The sequence below is a fragment of the Xyrauchen texanus genome, chromosome 34 (genome assembly GCF_025860055.1).
Source record: "Xyrauchen texanus isolate HMW12.3.18 chromosome 34, RBS_HiC_50CHRs, whole genome shotgun sequence".
NCBI classification, from domain to species: domain Eukaryota; kingdom Metazoa; phylum Chordata; class Actinopteri; order Cypriniformes; family Catostomidae; genus Xyrauchen; species Xyrauchen texanus.
This window is the reverse complement of record NC_068309.1, coordinates 7,804,510-7,829,945: the sequence shown is the minus strand read 5'-3', so window position 1 is coordinate 7,829,945 and position 25,436 is coordinate 7,804,510. Positions and strand designations below refer to the sequence as shown.

Here is a 25,436-nt window from a genome sequence, read left to right as displayed (position 1 = left end):
TAGAGGTTTGAGGTCAGGCAGATAATAGGAATTTGAAATGACTCAAAGAGCTCTAATACGATTGGTCTGTTTGTACCAGAAAATCCCCATGACTATGCTGTGTCTCATTCAGTTCACAAAACGATACACACACCAAAATATGCAATTCACTCAAAACATATCAACAAACTCAAACATGCTAGGTTAAAACTTTCATGAACTGACTAGTCAATCAATGGTGTTGACTACTGACATTAATATTTTTACTGGTGGTGGTTTTAAAGGGAGATGCATTTTTCAAATTAATTAAGAGATGCAACTTCTTGGAGAGCATTTTTGCACAATGTTAGCTTGCTGTGCTTAACCGTGAATAACAGTCAGCATGGTAAAACACTCTGCAAGATGGTTAGTCTCTTTATTGCTTTAGGTTTAGTCATTTTATGTGCTGCTGTTAGAGCAATCAACTGACAAAGCTCAACGATATCAACAATACATTTCAAGCCAATCACTATCAGACGTTAATCCTTCTAATGCGAGTAATGTTATCATATGATGTGGAAAGATTAAAGTCTTTTGCTGATTCTGTCTGACACTGCTTGAATAAATAGTTGCAGTAAAAAAGTTTTAAACTGCTTGATGTTGTGAACTAAATGTGTGCCCGCAATATTGTCTTGCAGTTCTGCAATTTTGAATGAGCAGCGAGTATTGCCCTTAAGCACTCCAGGTATATTGAAGTGCGTCATTCTGCACATCCATTATCCATTCATTACCATGTTGAAGTGCAACTCTTAGCGTCTGTATATCCCTATGAAACACGTCTGATTGGGGTCATGTTAACATAGCAGAGCCTAATTATACTTTACACTCAACACAGACTAGGCATTCAAACAACTGACCGACTAGTTGATTATGAAAATTGGTAGTTTTGCACAACTTTTTTAGAGGCTCGTTATAATCACAGATGGGCCTGTTTTTCTAAGGCTGACTTTGGAGAGATTCTCTCTTTTCATTCCTCTGCATCAGTCTGTCTCTCCTAGGATTAAGGCTGAGGGTCAACAGTCTGTTATTAACCGATTTTAGTCTTACACTCATATACAGTAATGCATTTGTAGGCCTATGTTTGTGTGTGTGTTTATTGATGGGAAAGGATAAACACTACACTGAAATATGCCTTAACTTTTTCTGATCCTGTGCCCTCTTTCATTTTGTCAGTAAAGACAGTTTTAAAACTAATCTTATTACGAAAATGAGTTGTGCTTTCCTGTGCAAAACTTGCCGTCATGCTAATAGGGTGTTGTGGGTTGTTCCCAGAGCAATCCTAAAGTGTTCTGAGTCACATTGCTATGCGGTTGCTAGGGTATTCTGGGTGGTTGCTAAGGCATTGGTAAGGGGCTTCTTACCAAGCTAAATGAAAAATGCCAACTCCTAAATCTCTATGATATTCTAATCGAATGGCTCGGGTTCCTCCCTCAATGTAAATCTATGGTAATATTTATAGTATTATGGTAATTCTGATCACTTGGAAAGGTAATAGTGCACTTTTCTCAACAAGCTGCAGGATTTGAAGTAGTAGTCATGTACGTAGCATATATGGTGCAGGAAGAGTTAAGAACCAAATACTTAGGGTTAGGGATTTGTTAAAATCCCTAACATTAAGTATGAGCAATAGTAATAGGGATGCTTGTCTTAGTAAACAGCACTAATAATGAAATCATAATAATGACACTGAAAATGAAATTTTAGTCATTGTAATTAACATTGTGTGTCCTGTTAGAGAAAAGCATCACTAAGAGACACAATATTGAATCTAACCCATCTCTCTTTCTGCAGGGATATTCTGTTCAGGATCATCTGAATTGTGTGCATCATCTCCTTGCCAAAATGGGGCGACTTGTGTGGATACGATGGACGACTATGTGTGTCTGTGTTCAAGGGAGGGTGTTCGGTACAAGGGAAAGGACTGCGAAGAGCTATATGATGCATGTGTGTTTGTTAATTGTGAAGGGTGTGTGAGTGAACTGGGCACTGAGCACCACACCTGCCCAGGGGACATCAACGAGTGTGAAAATGGGCCATGTGAAGGTGCGCTCTCCGAGTGTGTGGATGAACTTGATGGCTACAGGTGCCTGTGCCCACCTGGTTTTGGAGGAGAGGACTGCAGTCATCAAATCACAGACTGCATCGATGATCCCTGCCTCAACAATGGCACCTGCAAGCGGGTAGTGGATGGATTTGAGTGTACTTGTTCAAGTGGTTTTAGTGGTGAGATCTGCGAAGAAGATCTGGATGAGTGTGCTTCACACCCCTGTCAGAATGGCGCCATCTGTCTGGACGGGGCCAACATGTATCACTGCTTCTGTGTACCGGGATACCAAGGACACAACTGTGAGATTGACATCAACGAGTGTGCATCCCGACCTTGCTGGAACAATGGGACCTGTATTAATGAGAAAGACCGGTACATTTGTGAATGTGTTCTGGGATATACAGGTAATCTTTTAATGTGTATTAATATTATCTTTAAGTGTTTAATTTCTGATGTGTAAATGTGTAAATCTTAAAAAAAAAAAAAAAAATGTTTTATGTGTATAAATTGCAGTGTCCAACTTTTTTAGAGGGTGGATCATGTGAGCTTCATGGTCTTCAATCTTATAGGTAGTCACTGCTCAATTGCATAATGTTGAAATCTGCTCAAAGTTGTCGCATCGTCAGCAGTCACTGTAACTCATTTCACCTATAATCGCCACGTCTTATTGAAAATATTTTACTTTGATTTCTTTGTTGCTGCAAAATAATGTCAGTGTGAACGCTCCTTGATAGTCCCTGATTGGTGTTTGTTTTGTTATGGTATAATCTGGGGAACTATTTTCTATTTTCGGTGATGTGGCTGAGTGGTTAAAGATCTGAATTGGTAACCCAAAGCTTGCAGGTTCAAACCCCAATGTGGTTCGGCCACTGCCTTTGTGCCCTTGAATGGAACTTGTTGCTGGGATTGCCCCTGTATTAAAGCTACTTAAAGTTGCTTTGGCAACTTAACAGTAAATAACAAAATGTTTCAGTGGCAGTGTGTTAATTAGCATGTGATATATGAGTCATGTATTGTGCTCTGAATTCCTGTAGGGGTGAACTGTGAGCTGGAGATTGATGAATGTGAGTCAAACCCCTGTCAAAATGGGGCCTCTTGCCACGACCTAGTGAGGCTGTACACCTGTGACTGTGTGCAAGGATTTGAAGGTCCCGAATGTGAGATCAATATTGATGATTGTGAGGGTGATCCATGTCAGAATGGAGGAGTCTGCCATGACCTCATCAACAGGTAAGGATACTCTCACTGCATAAATGAGTTCTTAAAGGGATAGGTGCCACAAAAATGGCCATTCTACCATTAACATGTTCACAGCCTGTGTGACTTGCTTCAGCGAAACATAAAAGCAGAATGTCACCCTCAGTCATCTTTCACTTTCATGGCAGGTATTTTTTATTTTGTCTTTCTGCACCAGCAGTTTTTTAAACTTGATTTTAGTATATAAGTGGAAAAACAAGTGAAGAAATCTGCTAGTTCATTACGACAAAATACACATTTTCTAAATATCTTATACAGTGTTGCTTCTCAGGTCATTTCATCTTGTTTTAAGGATTTTTAGATATTTTTATTAGAAAACAGGACTAAAATATTCATTAAGAATATGATTTTTGCAGTACAGATATTAAAGGAGTGCACTTGCATACTGTCCACTCTGATTCAGTATGTGTTTGTTTGTGTGCAGTTATGAGTGTCAATGTGAAGGCACTGGATTTATGGGAGACCACTGTGAGGAGGATATTCCTGAATGTGCATCAGATCCATGCCAACACGGAGCAACCTGTCTGGAGGGCATTAATCTCTACAACTGTACCTGTTGGCCAGGTAGCAATTGTTAAGGAGTATCCTTTGTCCAGATAATACATTCTTTATTTACATTTTTAATCTAACTTTGCATAAAATTACTTTGTGTAATACAGTGTTATTATCGTTAACAAGACTAAATAAAAAAAGTTGGTAAAACTATACAATAAGGTTCCATTTGGTAAAGTTAATTAATGCATAAGGTATCATGAATTAACAATGAACAATATTATACAGCATTTATTAATCTTTGTTAATGCTTGTTAACAAAAATACAATGGTTCATAGTTAGTTCATATAAGTTCATAGCGCATTAACTAATGTTAACATATACTACTTTTGATTTCAAAAATGTATTACTATATGAAGAAATGAGCATTAACCAGGATTGTATTGTTCATTGTTAGTTCATGTATACTAATGTTGTTAACAAATGGAAACTTATTGTAAAATGTTACAAAAATGTTCGTTACTGATATAACAATGCATTTGGAAAACAGAAGCTAAAAAAAAAACTACATTAAAATCTAAATTACCAAAATGTATGTCTAGCAAGAACACTAGACAGCCCTTGTCAGGGTTCAGAAAGAAGAGGATTCAATTTGCAGGGTAAACCGCGGTTTATTGGGAAACAAACAAGCACGAGCCGGACAGGATAAGGTCCACAGACAATAACGGTCTCAGAAAGTGTAAACTAGGTCCATGGAATGGTAACTCCCAGCCAAGAGCAGTTCGCACAAGAGGTCAAGGATGGTGGCGAATGAGATGGGGGGGAGCAACGGGCAGTGGTGGCAGGTGAGGTGCGGCGAAGGGGAAGAGGAAGGGAGATGACTGCTGGGAGGCCGGAGGTGGCTGGGGAATAAGCTCTGTCCAGCAGCTTGGGAGATGGGGGGACTGGAGAGAGGGACAAAAAACGAAAAAGGGAAAAAAGACTAAACTGCTCGGAATGCAAGCCACAGGATATTGGGAAAAAATAAAACAAACATATTAACTATGCTAAGTTAACGTATAGAAAAATAATAAATAAAGATGAAATTCAAAATCAAATCAAAGCTGATAACAAGCTGGGATCAAGACACAGCAAAAGATAGAAAAATAGAAGAAAAAAAAACTTGGAATCCAAATAAAATCAACCTGAAGAAACTAGATAACTAGACTACCAAAAACAGCAAGATGAAAAGCAAGACGTGAATAACAACATGCAAAAACCCGATCTGGCAGAGGACAAAAAAACACGAAGGGAATATAAAGAGAGGCTAATGAGGGGTAACACGTGAGTGTAATGTTGAACTAACAAGGTAACAAGAGGGCGGGGCAACAACTGACAGTTGAACACATGGTGAACGAACACAAACACCAAACGCCGAAGCACGCGGGCGGACAAACAAGACAGCCATGAGCTCCGGACAAACAACGACACAAACACAACTAGGCTGATCAAATCATCCTGACAGCCCTGAGAAATTAAACAGTGTTTAACATAATCCAGTTGTATTAGTTAATGCAGCACTGAAATAGATACTACAATTAAATACAAAAGAAATATAAGAAATACTAAAACTAAATTGAAAAAACTAAGAAATACTGAAAAAACTAAGACTAACAGTCATAAAGTGAAAACTAACGAAAACAAAACTAAATAGAAAGGACAAATTAAAAATGAATTCACAAATCAAATAAAATGACAATTAAATATACAAAACTATAATAACCCTGATGTGTGTTTGTAGGTTTTGAGGGCAACAACTGTGAAGTGGATATAGATGAATGTGCTGATGCTCCCTGTGAGAACGATGGCGAATGTTTTGAGAAGTCAAATCCAGATCAATGGGTAACAGACTGGGAGTTCACCTATGCAACAATCGCTGGTTTCATCTGCCAGTGCCAACCAGGATATACAGGTACCGCTAACATACACAAACAGAGATGTACACGTAAAAAATACAACACAACCATGCTACTCTGCAAAAAGTGGTACTTACACATTTTGTCACAGTTATGGCCTAAATTGAGTCTCTTAGCTATGATCTCACCTGTTTCAGATGAGGTTTGTCACAACTGTGTTTAGCAAAATGGATGCAAAATCTGAAAGTGAATAGGTTCTGGAGTGTGTTTTTGAATAGGGCTTTTTCATGCTGTTTGCTTATTTGTTTTCCCCAGGAGAGAACTGTTCAGTAGACATAAACGAGTGTGAGTCTAAGCCGTGTCACAACGGAGGAAGCTGTGAGGACATGGTAAATGGATACATGTGTGTGTGCGCGGAGGGGTTCTCAGGTTAGATTAATAAAATAATGCTTCTGTTTTATATTCAATTAAAAAATAGTATTTTTTAGTTGTAAGTTACTATTTAGTACATAGTCTTTGTATGTTATGTTCACTTTGGTTTTTCTTTCTCAGGTTTGGAGTGTGAGGTCAATGTAGACGAGTGTGAGAGCGACCCCTGCCTGAACGGAGGTGAATGTGAAGATGGAATTGCTAAATTCAAGTGCCACTGTGCAGAAGCCGAAGAAGGACTCCTGCCCTGGGGTGGACCCCAGTGCAGTGTGCAACTGCTTGGTTGCATTGAGCATGTGTGCCAAAATGGCGCCACCTGCCAGCCATGGTTTGACGGAGAGACACATGGACACACCTGTCTTTGCCCACCTGGTTTCTACAATGACGTCTGCTCTACACCCACCACATTCTCTTTCTCCTCACCAAGATTCTTCTTGTTTGAGGTGCCACCACTTCGCAGAAGGAGAGACACAGAACATTGGCGCACCCTGGAGGTCAGTCTGCGCTTTCGCACCACACTGCCTGATATGCTGCTGTTCTTTCGTGGAAGTACCGAACTCTTCATTTGCCTGGAGATTGTTGGGGGTGAGCTGCATACCAGGGCAGTGTTAGGGGTTGGGGAATTACTGGAGGAACAATTGCCAGGCCTTGTAAGTGACGGGGATTGGCATGAGGTTACTGTGAGCATTGATGAACAGGCTAAAAAGCTTGTGCTACAAGTTAAAGGTCCAGGATGTGACAATCAAGCATGCAGAGTTGAAGACAAGCTACCAGATGACCATGGAACATTCCTGCTCCATGAAGGCCTTACAAAGGTATATGTGGGTGGAGTACCAGAGGAGTATCTGGAGTTTACCTTGAGCGGCCATGGATTTTTGGGCTGTATGGAGGACCTACAGGTGGATGGTCATCATGTCCTGCCCCAAGATCTGGGTGATGATAAAGTGAGTGTAGAGGTGGGCTGTATGAAGACGGAATGGTGCCAGGTGGACCAACACCCCTGTTCTCAACGCGGGCACTGCATCGACCTCTGGACAAACTACCAATGTGACTGCTACAGACCACATCATGGACAAGACTGCAGCCAAGGTCTGCATGTACATGCTCATACACTTACACTAATGATTTTAGTTGTACTTTGCCAAATATAACTTGTTCCTAGATCAAAATCTTTTGTTGGTTCTGGAACAACATTCCTGTGAAAGAAACATAGTGCTAACTCTACCCCTACCAAGTGATTATCTTGTCAATGGAATTACTGATGAAAACTTTTAAATTGAGGCAAAATGTATGCATCAAGACATTAATTAACAATTGTACTGTTGACAAAAATATGACGAGAAAAAAACATTGCTATATTTTTTACAATGTTTTTAGAGGAAGGAAAATCTAAAATGAATATGGGTGATTCAAATAATCCAATCAGAGTAAATTGGGGATCGACCTGCTTGAGATAAAATAGTTGCATTGGTGCATTGTTAAACATTGGTAACTGATCATTAAAACCCCAGTCAAATGCATCCTGTATATCAGATTAATCAGCACTATTCACAACATAAATATAATGTTACAAAATACATTGCGCAGACTGTTAACCTAATTCAATAGTTCACTCTTACCAAATATTTAAACTTTTAGCTAAGCATTTGAATTGTATGACAAATTTACATCAAACTGAATTGAGTAATTTTTAAACAATCTAATTATTATAGTGGCAGACTCTGCCAGGAAGCGAGAACTGGAGTCAACAATCAACAGAACTTTAATTTGACATACAACGCTGAACTGAAACATAAAAACACACACACAGGCATGTGCGTCTTTCTCTCTCTCTCTCTCACTGGAGTCGCCGGCTCCTCTTACCTCTCCCGGCTAATTGGGCTGATTCAGCGCCGGGCGCAGCCACGCCCTCCTCCTCATCACACTCCTCCACCACCGATTTAGGCCGGGGAAACCTCCGGTACTCCACTATATTCCTGGAGGGGAGGTGTTGCTTTTCCGGCCTGCCTCTCTGGAGCCCTGGGAGAGATGAGGGAGGGAGAGGGGAGAGGGAAAGAGTGAGGGGAGAGATAGAGAGAAAGAGAGAGAGATAAAAAACACTTTGGTCCCCAACCATGCCGCCATTCAGTCCTCGGCCATCTGGGCAGTGTGTCCTCCGCGAGGCCGGGCAATGGCACTGGAACTTGCCTCCTGGCAGATGGCAGTGAGCTCTTCCACCTCCCCGCAGATGTCAGTGGCTGCTCCTCCACCCTCTGGCGACCAGCAGCGAGCTCCTCCACCCCCTGGCGGACGGCAGCGGCTCCTTCGTCTCCTCTAACCCCTAACCTTAGTCCAAAATGGACTATAAATTATAAACTATAAAGATATGACTAAGAAAAGGATGGGTTAATGTTAGGTTATCCCTAACCCTAGACCAAAATTGACTAAAAATGTATGAATATGACATGGTGAGATATGAACTAAATTAAAATTTTAGCAAAAGACAAAAGCTATGAGACAAAAAATATCTATAAAAGTTTGAATTGTGCCTACCCTTAACATAAACCTACCCCTCAAATTTGACAGCAATATTAGGTTTTTAAGAATAGACTCTTATTCTAAACACTAACCCTAAAACCTGATTGGTTGTTGTGAATGATATTCCAGTACCAACAATGTTGTTAATCCAGCAACATTTGCTACTTGCCAAAATCACAGTCACCAGTTGAGTTGCTCCTTTGATACTGTAATGAGTAAGCCCAACATAAATATATATGGCCCATTTTCTCGATACTAAATCAAATATGTAATGCCTTATTTCTCTTTCTCTTTTTCCTTTTCTCTCAGAGTACCCCTCTTATACATTCAGTCACAGGGACTCCTCAAGCTTTCTTGCATTTGAGCTGCTAACAGATCTCGGCAAGAACTTCACTGTGTCATTCTTCCTGCGATCACTCAAGACGAGTGGAATGTTACTTCAGTTACGTAGGGCAGGGCTTCAGGGCACAGAAAGGGAGGATCCTTACTTTACCATCTTCCTGAAAATGGGACGAGTGCAGGTGACCTCTGTGGCTGAGGCACCTGTTTTATCATCACCAGTTTTTGTCTGTAATGGAGAAAAACTACTGCTGCAGGTAGAAGTACAAGAAGGCCAGGTGTTCTTCAGTCACGGAGGGTTACGCTATGGACTTGGCTTGCTGCCTGAACTGGAAGTTTTGGGTGGAGACCTGGTGTATGTGGGTGGGGTCCCAGGTGAAGAGGATGTAACTGAGTTGGGGGGTCATTTTAAGGGCTGCTTGCAGGATCTGAGACTAGATGATGTGCATCTGGATGGGGAAACATGGAATGAAAACCTTAGAGAGACTGTTTATATCTCCAGTGATGCAGAAAATGTACAACCTGGATGTATCAGTGATGATACATGCAAGGTATGTAGACATACACAAATACATCCATTCCATTCAATCCATATAGTGGCCCAAAAATGTATTTTAACACTTAAAGGGGAAGTGCCCCCAAAAATGTACATTCTATCATCATATACTCACACTCATATTGTACCAAACTCAAATGACTTTCTTTCCTCCATTGAACACAAAAAGAGATGTCAGGTAGAATGTTAGGGACCTATATGTATATGAAGTTCATACATTTTAATGTGTGTCTTAAGTGTCGAATACATTTTGGGACTATTTTATATTAATAATTATAAGAAAAGGCTGTGTGGTTTCTGTAAATGTGTTTTATTTGTTTTCAGGTGCAGCCTTGCTTGAATGGTGGTAAATGTACAGTCACATGGAATGACTTTACATGTTCCTGTCCACGAGATTTCACTGGAAAAACATGTGAAACCAGAGTTTGGTGTGTGAGCGACCCATGTGTGAACGGCGGGCACTGCGTGGATCTATTCGATGGTTTTGAGTGTATGCTTATTTGAATTTTATCTCTGCTGGAAAAACATCTGAAACCATCCTAAGATGATTTGCTGAGCTCGGTTGCAAAAAATCTCGTAAGCTAAGAAAACACTTAGTGACAATAACCTCACAATTAAAACTAAGGGTATTCTTAATTGAAGGAGTTTCTTGCAACCTTCTTGGTCTTATCTGGTTAACACTGGTTTAATGTGGTCTCTCAACCTGGCTAAACTGTTGCTCAGCTAGTTTATGTGGGGCCAGATGGTCTCAGAAACCAAATCCCTCTAAAAACAGCAAATAGACCAACTAAGACCATCCAACTATTTTGGTCTGGTTTTTGCTGCTTTTTCAACAGGGATCCTACCAAACACCCGTCACATACACACATGCAGACCAATTTATAAAATGTATATGATTCATTGTTGCTTTCACACACATGCATACTCTTTAAAAACAAAGTCACTCCAGCAAAACACTGTGCTTTTGACAGTTTTTTCGTCACTTTTATACGACATTGTTTTAGTACAATATTTCGAGAATAAAGTCGTAATATTATGGCATTATAAAGTCGTAATGTTTTTAGAATAATACAAGAATAAAGTGAAAGTTGAGGTTAAAGTCGCAATGTAATGAGAATAAATTCCTAAAATTAGGAAATTGTTACGACCTTATTTTCGGAATGTTCGATATTAACTAGAAACTCCTGTAGGCAGATTATGAAATTTAGAATTATTAATAATGTATGAATGTTGACAATCCACTATTAAATGCATCAACTGCTAACCCTAGTTGCATAAATTGCAATAATGCTTTATTGTAAAATGTTGTATCTTTTTCTCTTTCCAGGTATTGCTAATGCAACTTTCGACAACACTCCACTTTACTACAGTGCAAAAGGATCTCTAGTTGCCCCAGTTGCCAATGTAACTATGGAACTGCGAACGAGGCAGGTAAACGGTGTTCTACTGCGCGCATGGAGAGGGGCGGATCTTCTCCTGATTGGCCTGTTGGATTCAAGCATTCTGGTGGAGCTTCATAACGAGAACATGGAACCAGTGATCTTCTCTGGGCAGACACACATTGCCGATGGCAACTGGCATCGCCTGCTGGTTGCCATGGCCCAGCCAGACAACGATACATCGGCGTGGGTCATTACGGTGGACGGCATCATTGATAGCAGCAGTGCCCCATTGCTAGCTGGAAGTCTGCATTTTCTTAAAGACAGATCAAGTGAGGTGGCATTGGCAGAGATGTATACAGGATGTCTAGGCACTGTGAGAGTGGGCGGGGTCAACATTCCATTTGTAGACAACGTCAAACCACCACAAACATCACAGTTTTGGCGCCGACAGGACGAGCATGTGCACATAGGGTGTTTTGGTGCTCCGGTATGCCGCTCTCATCAATGCAGGCATGGTGGCACCTGTGTAGACCTCTTCAATATTTTTGGATGCCAGTGCCCATCTGGCTGGGAAGGGGCCACCTGTGAGAAGGAAACAGATGAGTGTGCTTCAGAACCCTGTGTCCATGGCAAGTGCAAAGACAAGTTGAATGGGTTTGACTGCATGTGTCACGTAGGCTATGCTGGACCGACATGCTCAGAAAATGTAGACGACTGCAAAAGGTCACAATGTAAGAATGGAGGAACTTGCATGGACGGAGTTAATGACTACACGTGTTTCTGTCCACCAAATTACAGCGGAACACGTTGCCAGTGAGTGCTCACTGATTTTAATGACAAAACACTGAACCATTGAGATTCCATTCTAATCTGATTGGGACTGTCTTATTTCCAAGTGTTGGAGGTTTATGTATTTGTGTGTTTGTCTTCAGGTTTAACTACCCTCCTCTAAAGTGTGAGCTGGATGTACAGTGTGAAAATGATGGCGTTTGTCGTGACACTCAATGGGGAGCAAACTGCACCTGCTCTCCAGGATTCACAGGAGACAGGTATGATTAATACTAACGGACACATACACTACCGGTCAAACGTTTTTAAACACTTACTCATTCTTTATTATAATTTTTAACCATTTGCCTACAATTTGCAGACATGTACTCTTGACATTTTCTCAACCAACTTCTTGAGGTATCACCCTGGGATGCTTTTTAAACAGTATTGAAAGAGTTCCCATCTATGTTGGGCACTTAATGGCTGCTTTTCTTTATTATTTGGTCCAAGTCATCAATTTCAAAAACTTTTTTTGATATAAATTAATATGTTGGCACAGTTATGATTTTATCTACAAAACTAATTTCAAACATTTAAGCATATGCCTTCAGATCAAAATATTAAGATCATGAGAGTCAGTCAAGTGCTTCAAAACTTTTGACCGGTTCCATTTATTGTCAGTGAAGTTGCACCAGAATAGCTACTTGGCATCAAATGAATATTCCAGGTTCAATCCAAGTTAAACTCAATTGACAGCATTTGTGGCATAATGTTGATTTCCTCCATTTATTTGACTTGTCCCTCCTTTTCTTTAAGAACAGCAAAAATCAAGGTTACTGAGAGGCACTTACTATGAAAGTGAATGTGTCCAATATTTGCAAGGTTTAAAAGCAGAAATGTGAAGCTTATAATTTTATAAAAGCACTTACATTAATCCTTCAGTTAAAACTTGTGTATTATTTCAGCTATAGAGTTGTTTAAATCATCATTTTTGAGGGATAACAGTTTATGTTACGTCATCATGATTTATATTGAACCTGAAAAATTCCTTTAAATGTGAACATAAAAAGACTGTGCATGCATGTTTGGATGTTTTCATTCAGATGTGAGAGCAAAATTGACAAGTGTGCATCTAGTCCGTGTCTAAACGGTGGATCGTGTCTGGATCGGCTGAACCGGTTTCAGTGTTTGTGTCCAGCGGGATTCAGTGGCCAGTTCTGCGAAACAAATGTATGTAAAAATACAAATAATCACTTACAACAATGACAATTCTGGTTCAAGTTTGCTGTTGTGCACTCTTTTATACAGTACGGAATAATACTGAATTTGAATCTCTTTCTCTTTGCAGAAACAGGCTCAGAAAGATCGTATACCATGGCTGGTAATTGCAGTTCCGTTGGTGTGTGGCTGTGTGCTCTTGGCAGCGATCGGTCTAATATTTATGTTGATGACGGCACGCAGAAAGCGGCAGTCAGAAGGAGTGTATTCCCCAAGCCAACAGGAAGTTGCTGGTGCACGCCTGGAGATGGACAGTATGCTCAAAGTACCTCCTGAAGAGCGTCTAATCTAACAAGAACACACAAACAGATGCCTAGACCCTAGTATTATCTCTGTGTGACTTTGTGGAATGACATTGGAACTTTCCGAGACCATTAAGTATTATGGAGCCAAAGTGAGACACAAGTGCTACATCATATATACAAAAATACTACAGCAGCCTGAAGGTGCAAATATCATTGAAAGAAGAAATATTCAATGGTAAACTTGAAATCATTAAATAAGATGGATACTGCAAATTTACAAAGTTGATAAGGGCTTCCCATTTCTGTTTTACATCCTTAATGTAAATACAGTAGAACCCATATGCTCACACTTGGGAAAGAGTGAAGGATGTAGACCTATGTCTCTGGACTTGAACTGACAACTGTCTCAAGTCCAAACAGTTGAACTTGGGCTTGAAGTGATTCTTTACCTCATTGCTACAGAATGCATTAACTGCTTTGTCATGGCATTATCCGTAGGAAATTGGGGTAATCCTTACTTTAAAGTCGGCCTGGGGAATTATAAATCTTCACATATCTATGTTCTAGCATTTCCCTTTTTCAGAACACTGAACTTCAATACCTAGATTACAGTAACTCCAAACATTCAGCTCTCACTCTCAGCTCTTATGCTGTATTCCGTTCAACTTGGAAACTCAGAGCAATAACATCCCTCCTGAACTTGGACTTCCAACTTGGAAACTCATGTAGAAATCTATAACTCAGATTCCTCCAAGATGTGGATGTATGACATCACTTGAATATGGAGGTACAAGATACACCGATCAGCCACAACATTAAAACCACATCGCTAATATTGTGTAGCTCTCCTTCGTGCCGCCAAAACAGCGCCAATCCACATCTCTGAATAGCATTCTGAGAAGCTATTCTTCTCACCACAATTGTACAGAGTGGTTATCTGAGTTACCGTAGACTTCATCAACAAGGTATTTCGAACCAGTCTGGCCATTCTATAATTGAGATCACAATTTTTGCCCATTCTGATGGTTGATGTGAACACTAACTGAAGCTCCTGACCCGTATCTGGATTATTTTTTTTGCTCTGCACTGCTGCCACACGATTGACTGAATAGATAATCGCATGGATGATTGTTGGTGCCAGATGGGCTGGTTTGAGTATTTCTGTAACTGCTGATCTCCTGGGATTTTCACACACAACAGTCTCTAAAATGTATTCCAAATGGTGCCAAAAACCAAAAAACATCCAGTCAGGGGCAGTTCTGCAGATGGAAACGCCTAGTTGATGAGAGAGGTCAACAGAGACTAGTCAGACTGGTTCAAACTGACAAAGTCTACGGAAACTCAGGTACAAGGTACAATTGTGGTGAGAAGTTCATCATCTCAGAATGCTATTCTGAGGTGCATTGTTGGTGCTGTTTTGGATGCATGAAGGGACCTACACAATATTAGGCATATGGTTTTAATGTTGTGGCTGATCTGGGTATATGCAGTTAATGATAGACATTAAAGGGATTAAAATTGAAGAGTCAAAACAAACCAGATTTGTTTGAAGACATATGTATGTAAAACACTGTAAATGAGCGTTTCTTTTGATAATTTTACACCTGCAAAAAAATGCAAGCACTGCTAACACTAGCATTGTTATCCTCTGCAGTGTGGTTGGCGGAGCAAATCACAATTTGTCGCTTTATACACAATTTTCAGTGTGTCTGGGAAATTTATTATTTTCTGGTCAGAAGTATAAGATATGAAGTAGGAATATCTCACATCAGACTTTGGATGGAACATAGCATAAGACAAGCTCTAAAGAAGCACTAAAAAATGAGATGTGCTTAAAAAATAGCGCTAATGAAAAATAGCCGTAGCATTCTTACTAGTCTGTCTTTCACTAGTTTTTCATTGTAAAAAAATATCTTTGAATATCCATGTCCATAGGTTTTCATGATAGGTAACATCACACTAAAATATCATTGAATGATAAACAGGCAACTAAAAGGTGTCTAAAACAGGTGCTAATATTGAGATGAGTTCAGATCCAAAAACCTGCTCATAACAGGGATTCTGTAAAGATTCAAAGACAAGCACGTACTACTTCCACTGTTGCTCATCATTTCAAAAGTACTTTTCACAGCATTTGAATGTATGATAATACACTATCTGTAGCAAGACTGATGAACTAGCTAGCTACTTGCTATATAGGCTACACTGGATCTGATCATCAAAACTAATGCTGCATTCACATCATGTTGGAATTGCCGTAATTGGGTTGTAGTTACAAGTTGAAATCTCAGGGGCCAGATTCATTCAACGTTTTTTAAGAATAAAATTATTCTTAAATACAATTTTCCTCATATTTTCTGTTAAGAAAAAAAAAAAGCAAAGAACATTTTTAATTCCCAAAAAGACTTATTATAGAATGTTCTAATCTTTGTTTAAACGGACCCTTTGTGTAGATTCAGTAGTGGGGCAGTGTCACCAGTAAATAGCTATTCAGGAATCACTGTCAAAGTATTTAAAGGAATATTCCAGGTTCAATACAAGTTAAGCTTAATCAACAGCATGTGTGGAGTAATGTTGATTATCACAATACTTTATTTCAAATTGTCCCTCCTTTTCTTTAACAAAAAAGCAAAAAGCTTATTTACAATGAGGCACTTACAATAAAAATGGGGCCAATCCATAAAGGTAGGCTACTACTTTATCCACAAGCCGTAAACAATATGCATGTTAATGTGATTTTAGTGTGATAAAATCGCTTACCTTTTCTGTGTAATGTTATATCCAGTTTTTCAACTTCATTGCCATGACAGAAGAATGAATGTAAGTTATATAAAATTGTAAGCTTTTCTTTTCTGCCTTTACACCCTACATAAATTGGCCACATTCACATGCATTGTAAGTGCTTCACTGTAACCTTGATTTTTGCAGGGGTAAGTATTCAACATTATGCCACAAAAACATGTAAAATCTGCAAAAGTATATCGAGCAAAAGCTATTCATTATTTTGCAGTCACCAACAAATCTGCACATTAATCTATTTTGGTGCTACAAGTTTGTCCATAGAAATGAATACGTTCCGAGTCAGTTCGGAGTAAAATCTTACGGTATTTCCAACCAGATGTGAAGACTGCATGAAAGAAACATGAACATTTGCAATTATTAAAAAGTATTATGGGTAGAGAACCACTGAAACTGTAGTCAGTCTTTTAGAGTAACTACAGTAATGTATTTTATTTTCATACAAAAGTATTTTTTTTAAAAAAAGCTTGAAAAAAAAAAACCCCATTTAGACTAAGAAAAGAAATGGTTTTAGGCATTTTCTTGTCTTTGCCTACAGTAATTGCGGAGTCTGTCCGAGACCGTTATTGGTAAAGCTGTGAATATATTGTTTGACAATCACTGCACATTACCTTGTCTTTTCAGGCATGTGTGTTTACACTTACCAGCCTAAAGTTGCCAAGGAAAAGCAATAAACCGCATTACTGTTAACAGTCACGAGCAAACAGCTGTGCAGCTGTGCACCTCTACACACACACACACGCACACACAATTGTGAACAGCAAAGCAGTGAAACATTAAAAATTAAAAGTAAAAATTTAAATTTTTACTAAAAGCTAATTTTTAAATTTTAACTAAAAATTAAAAGTGCTTTTCTGTTTAAATATGGGACGTCCCAGTAATGGATCCGGAACACTTGGCAACCCTAGGAATGCACGTTTACGAAAATTAAAATAGGGATGAGAGATAAAGCAATAAAATGTGTGTGTATAAGGATGTTGTAGATGGCAGCTGTGCGTGTGTGTCTGTTTTCCTTCTTGAAAAGGTCACTAATAAACATAGGAATGTGATGTACCGGCAATATATTAAACAAAACAGTGTATTGTGTGAACACTTCTGCAACATCTTGGTTATATATTTTCGAATTTGTAAATGTGTAAAAACTGTTTGATAAATGTTTCTTTTTTTTGTGATGTTGAAAGCTTTTTTTCTTGTTAAAATAAATGCTTCTAACAAGGGATATTACACATTTTATGTGGTAAAATGTCACGTCTTTGTGGTCAAGGTGTTTCAGCTAAATTAATGTTAACGCAAGAATCATTTTTCAAGCACACCACTTTCTCAGGAATATACTGTGTTCTCTTTAATTATAACATACACAAAATCATAACATCCAAATCATACAAAATAAAAGTGCAGGATGATTAAAAAGAACAAACAAATTATAATTTAAAAAAAACAGGATACGTTCACATTAGGAAACATTCCAAGAGTGATATGTTACACATCAGAAATGTATTGATGCTTTGATAATTTCACTATGTCGAGAGCCATCACAGCATGCATTCTCCACCATCTTATTCCGAGACAAGTTTAGGTTTGTGTTATTCAAACCCCAAACAGGACACTGTCAATAGAGGTTCACTGTTCAACTCTTTCACCCATACAGAATACAATGAAATTAAAGTTTGACATTCTCAGACTTCCAAAGATTCACCCAGTCCAGAATTCACCACTAAATACGGTGTTCTAGTTTTGCAAATTAAACTCATTCAGAAAAAAATGTCACAGCTTGAGTTCATCCGACTATTTTGTTTAAGGAGAATATTACTAAGAATACTTCCAATAAAAAAGCAAGGTTGCTTTTTGCTTAGTTTCAACCATTTAATTTACACCGAGTATGCCCATTAAATTCTCCTATCACTGCATCAAGGGAGGTGGAGTATTCTGGTGTTTCCTGAAGTTTCCTTCAGTTTAAGGCATTATAAACGAAATAATATACAACCTTTAATCATCCAAGCAGCCATAGAGTACTCTGCAAAATCATTTAAGTAAAATAACTATTTGGCATCACCAGAAATACACTGTTCATAGCCAGAAATGACAATATTTGACATTTTGTTAACACTGCCATCATTTCTATGGTCAATCAAATGGATGCCACAATTGCTGGTGCCCAAAGTCAGTAAATACATTGCTGAAAACTCATTGCTCATATGCATTTCTTGAATAACTTTTCATAAGAATGGCATGGCTCTCAAATATCTGAGCACTCAGTACACTAGAACTCCATCAGAGTTCTCAAGTAATATGATGTAAATAATTGTATGTTTTGTATTAAAACTTTATCAAAGTCTTACTACTAGAAGCTCATGGCAATCCAATGCAGTGCCACTCAGTGTATTCTACATAACCTCATAAGTCACATACCTCGCCAATCTGTATTAGCTTCAATTTCCACTGAGCTTCTTTTGAAATATCGGTATGATTTATCAAAGACAGTGGTACAATGTTTGCTGTACCCCTAAATGTACAAACCTGAAATCCCATGTTAAACGTGGAAATTCTCTTTCAACATTTTTAAGAAACAAAATGCAAACATTAACCAGAATGTCTCAAAATCAAAACACTGTAAGACCAGAAATGCAAAACAAACATCTCACCATAAACAGCTCTCAGCTTTCATACTCCCAAACACAAAAACTCCAATTTAAGGCCAAATTAGACATGAGAACTAAACAGATAAACTAACAGAACATGTCTAACAGCTCTACAGGGTTGATACATATGTTGAAGAACACTTTTAATAATAATAATAATAATAACACAAATAACATTATTTCATATCTTTAAATACAACAATAAAACCAGAGAAGAAAAGACACCAATTCACTCCCTGATATTCCCTGACATGGACAAAAATAATGTGTTTCTTTTGGGTTTGAGCATTTGGTTGGACACACAGTTCAAAAAAATCCACCATGTCAAGTTTTGCACAAACAGTGTTCTCCTACTTGCAACGTATAGAAAGAAATTGCATGAAACAAGGTCTACTGACAAATTGTGTCTAGTGCTAAACTAAAACAAAGAAACAGGCACAGTCTTTGACAAGAAAAACAACTGTTAGAGAACGGATCAATTTTAACACTGTTTAGCCATATGCATATTTAAAAAAAAAAGAAGAAAAAAAAAGAAACAGCTCTATTAGAATAAATACCTATAATGCAGTGTGCATGGCAGTAGCAGATCACTGATTGGAAGGGGTAGCACTACAACGAATGAGGGATGATTGATCGCTTTATGAAAGCTATAATTCTAGAATATTGTTATGTTCAGAATAATAGAAACAGATTTCAAACTTTAACATCAAATCAAAGCAGGTAGCATTTAAATGTATGAAACTCAACAGAACTCTGATCAAGGAGACCTATTTTAAAACTTTCAGAACGACACACAGGCAAGCAGAACCAGAGGTAAAGCCGGTAACAGTTAGGGTATTCACCAAATATTTAATCTAAAAACGTCCAAATACATTTTATCTAGCTTGATGACACATTTGTAACAATTTCAATTTGTCAAGTGCTAATGCATCAAATACATGCAGCATTTTGACTTCTAAAAGTTGTATCCAGACCACTAGGGGCAGTGTTAAGCTCTACAGGGCTGTTAAAAGAATGTTTCTGGTTCGATACAAGTTAAGCACAATCGACAGCATTTGTTCCATAATGTTGATCAACACAAAAACATTTCGACTCATCCCTCGTTAATTATTATAATTTCTTTATTTAAAGGCAGAAATCTCAGTTTCTGTAAGGAATTTACAATGGAAGTGAATAGAGCCAGTTCGTTAGCATTAAAAAACACACTGTTTCAAAAGCATAGCCACAAGACATGAACATTATAAATGTTTGTTAACATGATTTTAGTTTGACAAAATCAGGGGTTTACCGGCAATTTACGGCATTTACCAGATTACAGGGTTTCGTGACGTCGTCCTGACAATGAAGTCTTAATATTGGATATAACTTTACACAGATAAATGATAGTATGCGATTTTATCACAATAAAATCTTGTTAGCACAAATACATTTTACGTCTTGTGGCTATTCTTTTGAAACAGTATGTATTTTAACATTGATGGACTGGCCTCATGGTCCATTGTAAGTGTCTGAGTTTAATCGGGATTCTTGCTTTTAATATTTATTTAAACGAGGGATGAGTCAAATATTTTTTGTGGAAATCAAAATTTATCAAAAAACGCTATTGATTGAGCTTAACTTGTACTGAACACAGAATATTACTACAACTCTGACATCTTTACTATGGCCAAGTTCGGAATAGCATACTACCGCACTACTATTTCTGCCATATCTATCTATATACAACAGAAAAGTAAAAGTAGTGTGGTAGCACGCTATTCAGAACACAGCATATATCACACACTATGCTCTACGCAGCAAGCAGTATATACTGTAGCATGTAATGTAGTGTGCAGTATGTATTTTAGTATGAGGTATGTAATGTAGAGCAAAATATGAAGTACACATATAAAGGAACTACAGTCAGACTTTGATGTATTCAATGTGAACTTTGTAGAGGAGAATGTAGTATGCTCTAGCAGGTAGTGTGCAATGTCCAGTATATCATCAATTAAGCAGGAATAACCAATATTTGTCATCAAGTATGTTAAGTAATGCCAATTGAATAATCTTTTTTGTCTTATTGTAGTGTTTAAGCACAAGTCTGCACACGACTGAAGGCCAGGTGTGTGTAGGGCTAAAAAAATAAGCTTCTAATTACTACAGTGCTGATTGTTAAGGAGATTGGCAGTTAATGCCATAACAGCAACAATGTCAGTGTAACTGAAATGGTCACAAGGATGTGGGTCAGTATTGTCTGGTGTATGTAGTGCTGTATCTGTAGTCTGGTCCCTATGGGTACTAAACTGCTAGCAAATACAGAAAATACAGTGTCATCCTGGTAACTATAGTATTTTCAGTGTTAAACTTGGTGCTATTTGCGCAACATGGTTCATTCTGTTACGACGGGAAATGCATTGTTAGCAACAGTGTGCACAAGGCTAAGAGTGCCAGCTACGTGCGAACGAAGCACAACACACTCTGGGAAGAAATGTCCGACAGTGCTTTCAGGCCACTAGGGGGCGCAATTTTAAATACCCACTGGATCTACATTTTTCCTTATTTACAGTCCCTAGCTGGTTGGTAGCAGCAGTCAACGAAAGATATGGGTGGCGCTAGTCAAAAGTCTCCCACCTCCTGCGCAAATCCTCCACCTTCTTTTTGGGTGGCGTGGCCATTACAGTTGGTGTGGTTGCCATGGTAAGAAGGTCACTGAATGGATCAGAGGGTGTGTCTACGAGGACTTTCGCAGGTTGGGCGGGAGTGGACGGCGCAGGTGAGTCTAAGAGGCTTGAAAGAGAGCCACTACTACTGGAGGATGGAAGGACATGTCCCATTGGCCATGCCCCGCCCATTGGGGCCACACCCAAAGCAGATGATTGACAAAATACTGAAAAGGGGCGAGGAGGTGTGGGGAAATAAGTGGGACCCTTGGGAGATATGTAGGCTGGAACAAAAGGATTGCTCGGGACAACGGGACTATAGTGCCTTTGAGGTGGGAATTGGGGTGGTTGGGTGAAGGGGTTGAGTGACCCTTGATGCGGGAAGGGGGGCAAAGTTGGTGGGTGGGGACGAGGAGGTAAGGGAGGTTTAGATGTGGGCGGGGTGGTCTCATTTTCGGTTGCTCCACACAGAGGGTCCAACAAGCTGAGCAAGTCAAGACCTTGCTCCTCGTTAAGCTCGCTAGGCTTCAGTAAGTCAGCCTGCGATTGTGAGAGTGGAGAAATGTTAAGAGCCTGCCGGAACTCTTGCCCACCGGTGGTAACTCCTCCCTCCTTTTCACTGGCCCGCAGCAGGGTCACAGCTGGTGCCAACACTGCACCAGGTTCGGGTGTTTTCCGACCTTGAGGGCGAGGGATTGTGATACAGGTTCCATCCGCCTTCTCTGTGGGATTTGAACTCTCTCTGCTAGGTGGACGTTGTTCCACAGGTTCCAGTGGTGGCACAGAGAGAGGCCTCTCCCAGGACATGGACTCACTGCCAAGCAGCGTTGATGGATCCTCCCTTTGGGACCATAGCTTGCTGTATGGATTGGTGGTTTTAAGACCAGGAAGAGTCCGTGTGCGCTCGCCAGAACTAAGATCCATCCGCTAGAGAACACACAACCAGAAAAGAGAAGCTAAAGGTCAAAGTATACTTCGGATTTCAGCAGGTTGGCATGTTTTGCATACAGTGCTGATGACTACATTTGCATTAAGCACACTAAGCAGCACAGTCTACGTATTTGTGCGTCATCTTCGCACGTATTTGTGCGTCACCTGCCATTGACTGAATTAAGAGAGTATCAAATAGCTGTCGTCGTGTGTATGGGTAAAACGCATCCATATTGGCTTGCGGTCAAAAGAGTATACTTCGAAAGGCTAAAGACTTAGTACATGTATACCCTAGCCTTAAGTACACATTAAAGGTAAATACAGTTGCTACTCCTCACATTCTGTACGAACAGAATTCACACCTTAAATATTCTGGTAGTGAAAACAGAATTTTTGTTCAATCCACGTAGTGTGATTAGTGTGAGCAAAGTTGTACTTATTTGAAAACTGTATACCAAACTTTGTCTCTCCACCATAATTCTCACTAGCCTTGTGGTATAGACGAACAGGCAATGGTAAAATTAGTTTTTCTGCATTTCTAAGTTCATGCTATGGTCATGCTTTGGCTACTGTCAACCATAGAACGTTTTTCTATATTCTGTACACACACCAAACATCAATTTAATTTAGGGGATTTTCCCACACATAAATGCAGTTGTTAAACCAAAAATCTTGTGTGCTTTCCTATACACAGAGCAAACACAGCCATCACTGTAGTAGTGTTCTCTAACCTGGTAGTTAAAGTTGACGTGTTGTGGGTCAGCTCGAAGCTCCTCCAAACTACGTGCAGAACTGAGGGTAGTGTGTGTGCTGTGACAGAAGTTTGTGGTATTTGTGTTGTTTGTACTCTCCGGCTTCCCCTTCTGACTATGGATGGCATCCTCCAACAGGCTCAGGTCAGAGAACTTGTCTAGCACAGGGCTGGAAGGAGCTGTGTTACCCTGGAAGCGCTCCCCTACCTCTTCGCCTTCTTCCACAAGCTCAGCCTCTTTAAGAGACCTATATGGCTGGGGCCTAAGTCACATGCACACACAGACCAACAAAACACATATGCACAAGTACACAACATCCATGCCACAAATACACACAAACAAGCACAACACATGCACAAACAAGCACAGACACATTATAATTTTCATGTTAGATGAGGAGCTATTGAAATCGTCAGCCATGATCAACATAATAATTGCAAAGATATAAGTTTGAGAATAAAATCTAGCGATGCAAAAAAATTTAAAAATCTTCTAGACAAATCTAGAAGTCCGGGACATCAAATAACAACATTGCGTGCAGTGGCCCCCAAAAGGGGGCTTAAAAATGTATGAGTGTCAGTACATCAGATAACAAAAAAATTAAACCAAGTAGTATCTGCAAACAACTTATTCTAGACGTTTTCTCATAATTAACTTTATGTTTCTGAGACATTTTTGCAATTAATTTTTACCAAGGTAATTTTTTATGATGTATGAAGTTTACCTAAAGTTCACACAGGTGTCCTAGAAGAGTAATCACAAGTGTAGTTCATTATACTAACTACATATCCATTTATCCATTTTGCAGATGCTTTAATTCTAAACTAATTACAAATTAGGAATACCAAAACTGAAGAAATTTATCAAGGATACAAATGCTTCCACATTCTGCATCATTTGCAGAGGTTAATACGTACATACAGGAAGGCAGATTAGAAAAGCACTGCAGTAGTCCGGTCTTGAGATGACAACAGCCTAGACAAGGAGTTGTACAACATGCTCAGACAGGAAGGGTCGGATCTTGATCTGATCTTACTTGCCCATGTTGTACAGGGCAAATGTGTTTATTGAGAACAGAAGGGGGGCCAATTACTGAACCCTGGGTTGCCCCATTGATAGCTGATACAGGACTACAGAAATGTTCCACTGAGTTTAACCAATACAAAAAGAGTTCAAATTATGTTTGCCTTTATTAAAAAAAAATACATAGTTTCATAATTTAAATACTAAAAAACAATTTTGTGGGATTAAGTGTGTCTTTCTTTAGAATAAATGACACTTTGTTTGATATTGTGTTATCTAATGCAATGACATTCATACATTAAGTGTGGTCATCATATTTTAAATACTAATGGACATTAGAGGCAAATAAGAGAACAGAGACCATTCAAAAGGAGCAGAGAGCAAGAAGTGTTCGGGAAAAGCAGCAATAGAATCGTCGTCATGAGACAGCTCATCACCCGAAGAGTCCTCGCACAGAAACACTGTATAGTGACGGGTTGGACGCACGTAACTGCAGTATTAACATGCCGTGATAGAGATACACAGAAGCAGAACAGCAACAAAAATAGCATAAACACAAATTTACAGAGACACAAAGCCAAGTACCAGGTGAAACCACACACACACAGACACACATAACAAAAATGACCACATCCCAGTTTGAGAGAGAGAGAACAGAGGTGAAGGAGAGAAGGAAAGAGTAAGTGAAACATGCAATCACACAATCAAGTGCTACAATACAAATGCTTATTTGTATTTGATTAAGATATAGGCTGATTTTATTTGACTGATTTTAACATTCTAAGTTATTGGACATTGAAACAAAACATTCTTTAAAAATATAATAATAATTATTTAAAAAAAACTATCAGTACATCTCTAATTGGATTGATTGAGGAATGCAAAGATCAGTGCCTAGAATGTGTTATAATGATGTCGTGTTTGCATTCGTGTATTTACAAGAGCTTGTGTGATAGAGGTTGAATCTTTAAGTCTTACTGTTCAGGACTTCCCTCGACGGCAATGTTACTGCGCGGTCTCTTCGCCACCAGAGGTCGAGGAGGTCGGGCCTAGACACACAAATGCATTCTAATGTCTTAAACTGTTAAGAGTTTTGGGTTTGTTAAATCCGTTTAAGGGTCACTGTATTCATTGTTAGTTCAGAGGTTAACCACTCCTCTTAGACAACAGGGATCAGGGGTCGAGGTTCTGTAGACTGTAAGCAAGAATGCAGTATCCAATAAGAGCTGAACAGTGGTCTGAGCACAAACCTGTTAGCATGTGTTACAATGTCTTTTATAATGCGTTTGCATCCTTTAAACCATCCTAAAGCCTCTGAGGTTTCTGCATTGATTGAGCTCATGGTTTCTATGTGGTATTGCAAAGTGTCAGTATGATCCACAACACATTTGCGGTAAAAATGACAAGCTTTAAACCTTCCATTC

The 25,436-nt window shown here is 39.1% G+C and overlaps 2 protein-coding genes across 6 annotated transcripts in view; one reads left to right on the top strand and one right to left on the bottom strand.

Annotated features, from left to right (window-relative positions):
* Positions 1–1,481: 1,481 nt before the first annotated feature.
* On the top strand, positions 1,482–17,194 carry crb2a (crumbs cell polarity complex component 2a). Its single transcript, XM_052103696.1, has 13 exons — positions 1,482–1,506; positions 1,810–2,469; positions 3,100–3,295; positions 3,747–3,886; positions 5,596–5,766; positions 6,026–6,139; positions 6,263–7,228; positions 8,966–9,546; positions 9,876–10,041; positions 10,879–11,746; positions 11,866–11,982; positions 12,808–12,934; positions 13,053–17,194. The coding sequence occupies exons 1-13, from the start codon at positions 1,482–1,484 to the stop codon at positions 13,272–13,274; spliced, it is 4,353 nt and encodes a 1,450-aa protein (XP_051959656.1). The 3' UTR covers positions 13,275–17,194.
* Positions 17,195–17,350: 156 nt separating this feature from the next.
* Positions 17,351–25,436, bottom strand: part of dennd1a (DENN/MADD domain containing 1A) — a 26,768-nt gene continuing 18,682 nt past the window's right edge. For 2 of the 5 annotated variants that reach the window (XM_052103960.1, XM_052103961.1), the window contains 4 exons: positions 24,991–25,061; positions 24,374–24,502; positions 22,969–23,251; positions 17,351–22,234 (listed from right to left, as the gene is read on the bottom strand). In XM_052103960.1, the coding sequence (XP_051959920.1) occupies positions 21,260–22,234; positions 22,969–23,251; positions 24,374–24,502; positions 24,991–25,061 (1,458 nt within the window). In that variant the 3' untranslated portion in view covers positions 17,351–21,259. Of the gene's footprint in view, positions 22,235–22,968; positions 23,252–24,373; positions 24,503–24,990; positions 25,062–25,436 lie in introns of those variants that run through there. The other 3 variants (XM_052103962.1, XM_052103963.1, XM_052103964.1) reach the window with 2 other exon arrangements.

Excerpts from the sequence above, each read along its gene's own strand:
- crb2a (XM_052103696.1), top strand. The coding sequence starts at position 1,482 with ATGGTAATTCTGATCACTTGGAAAG. Across the intron at positions 1,507-1,809 it reads AATTCTGATCACTTGGAAAG|GGATATTCTGTTCAGGATCA; the intron begins GTAATAGTGCAC and ends CTCTTTCTGCAG. Across the intron at positions 3,296-3,746 it reads TGCCATGACCTCATCAACAG|TTATGAGTGTCAATGTGAAG; the intron begins GTAAGGATACTC and ends GTTTGTGTGCAG.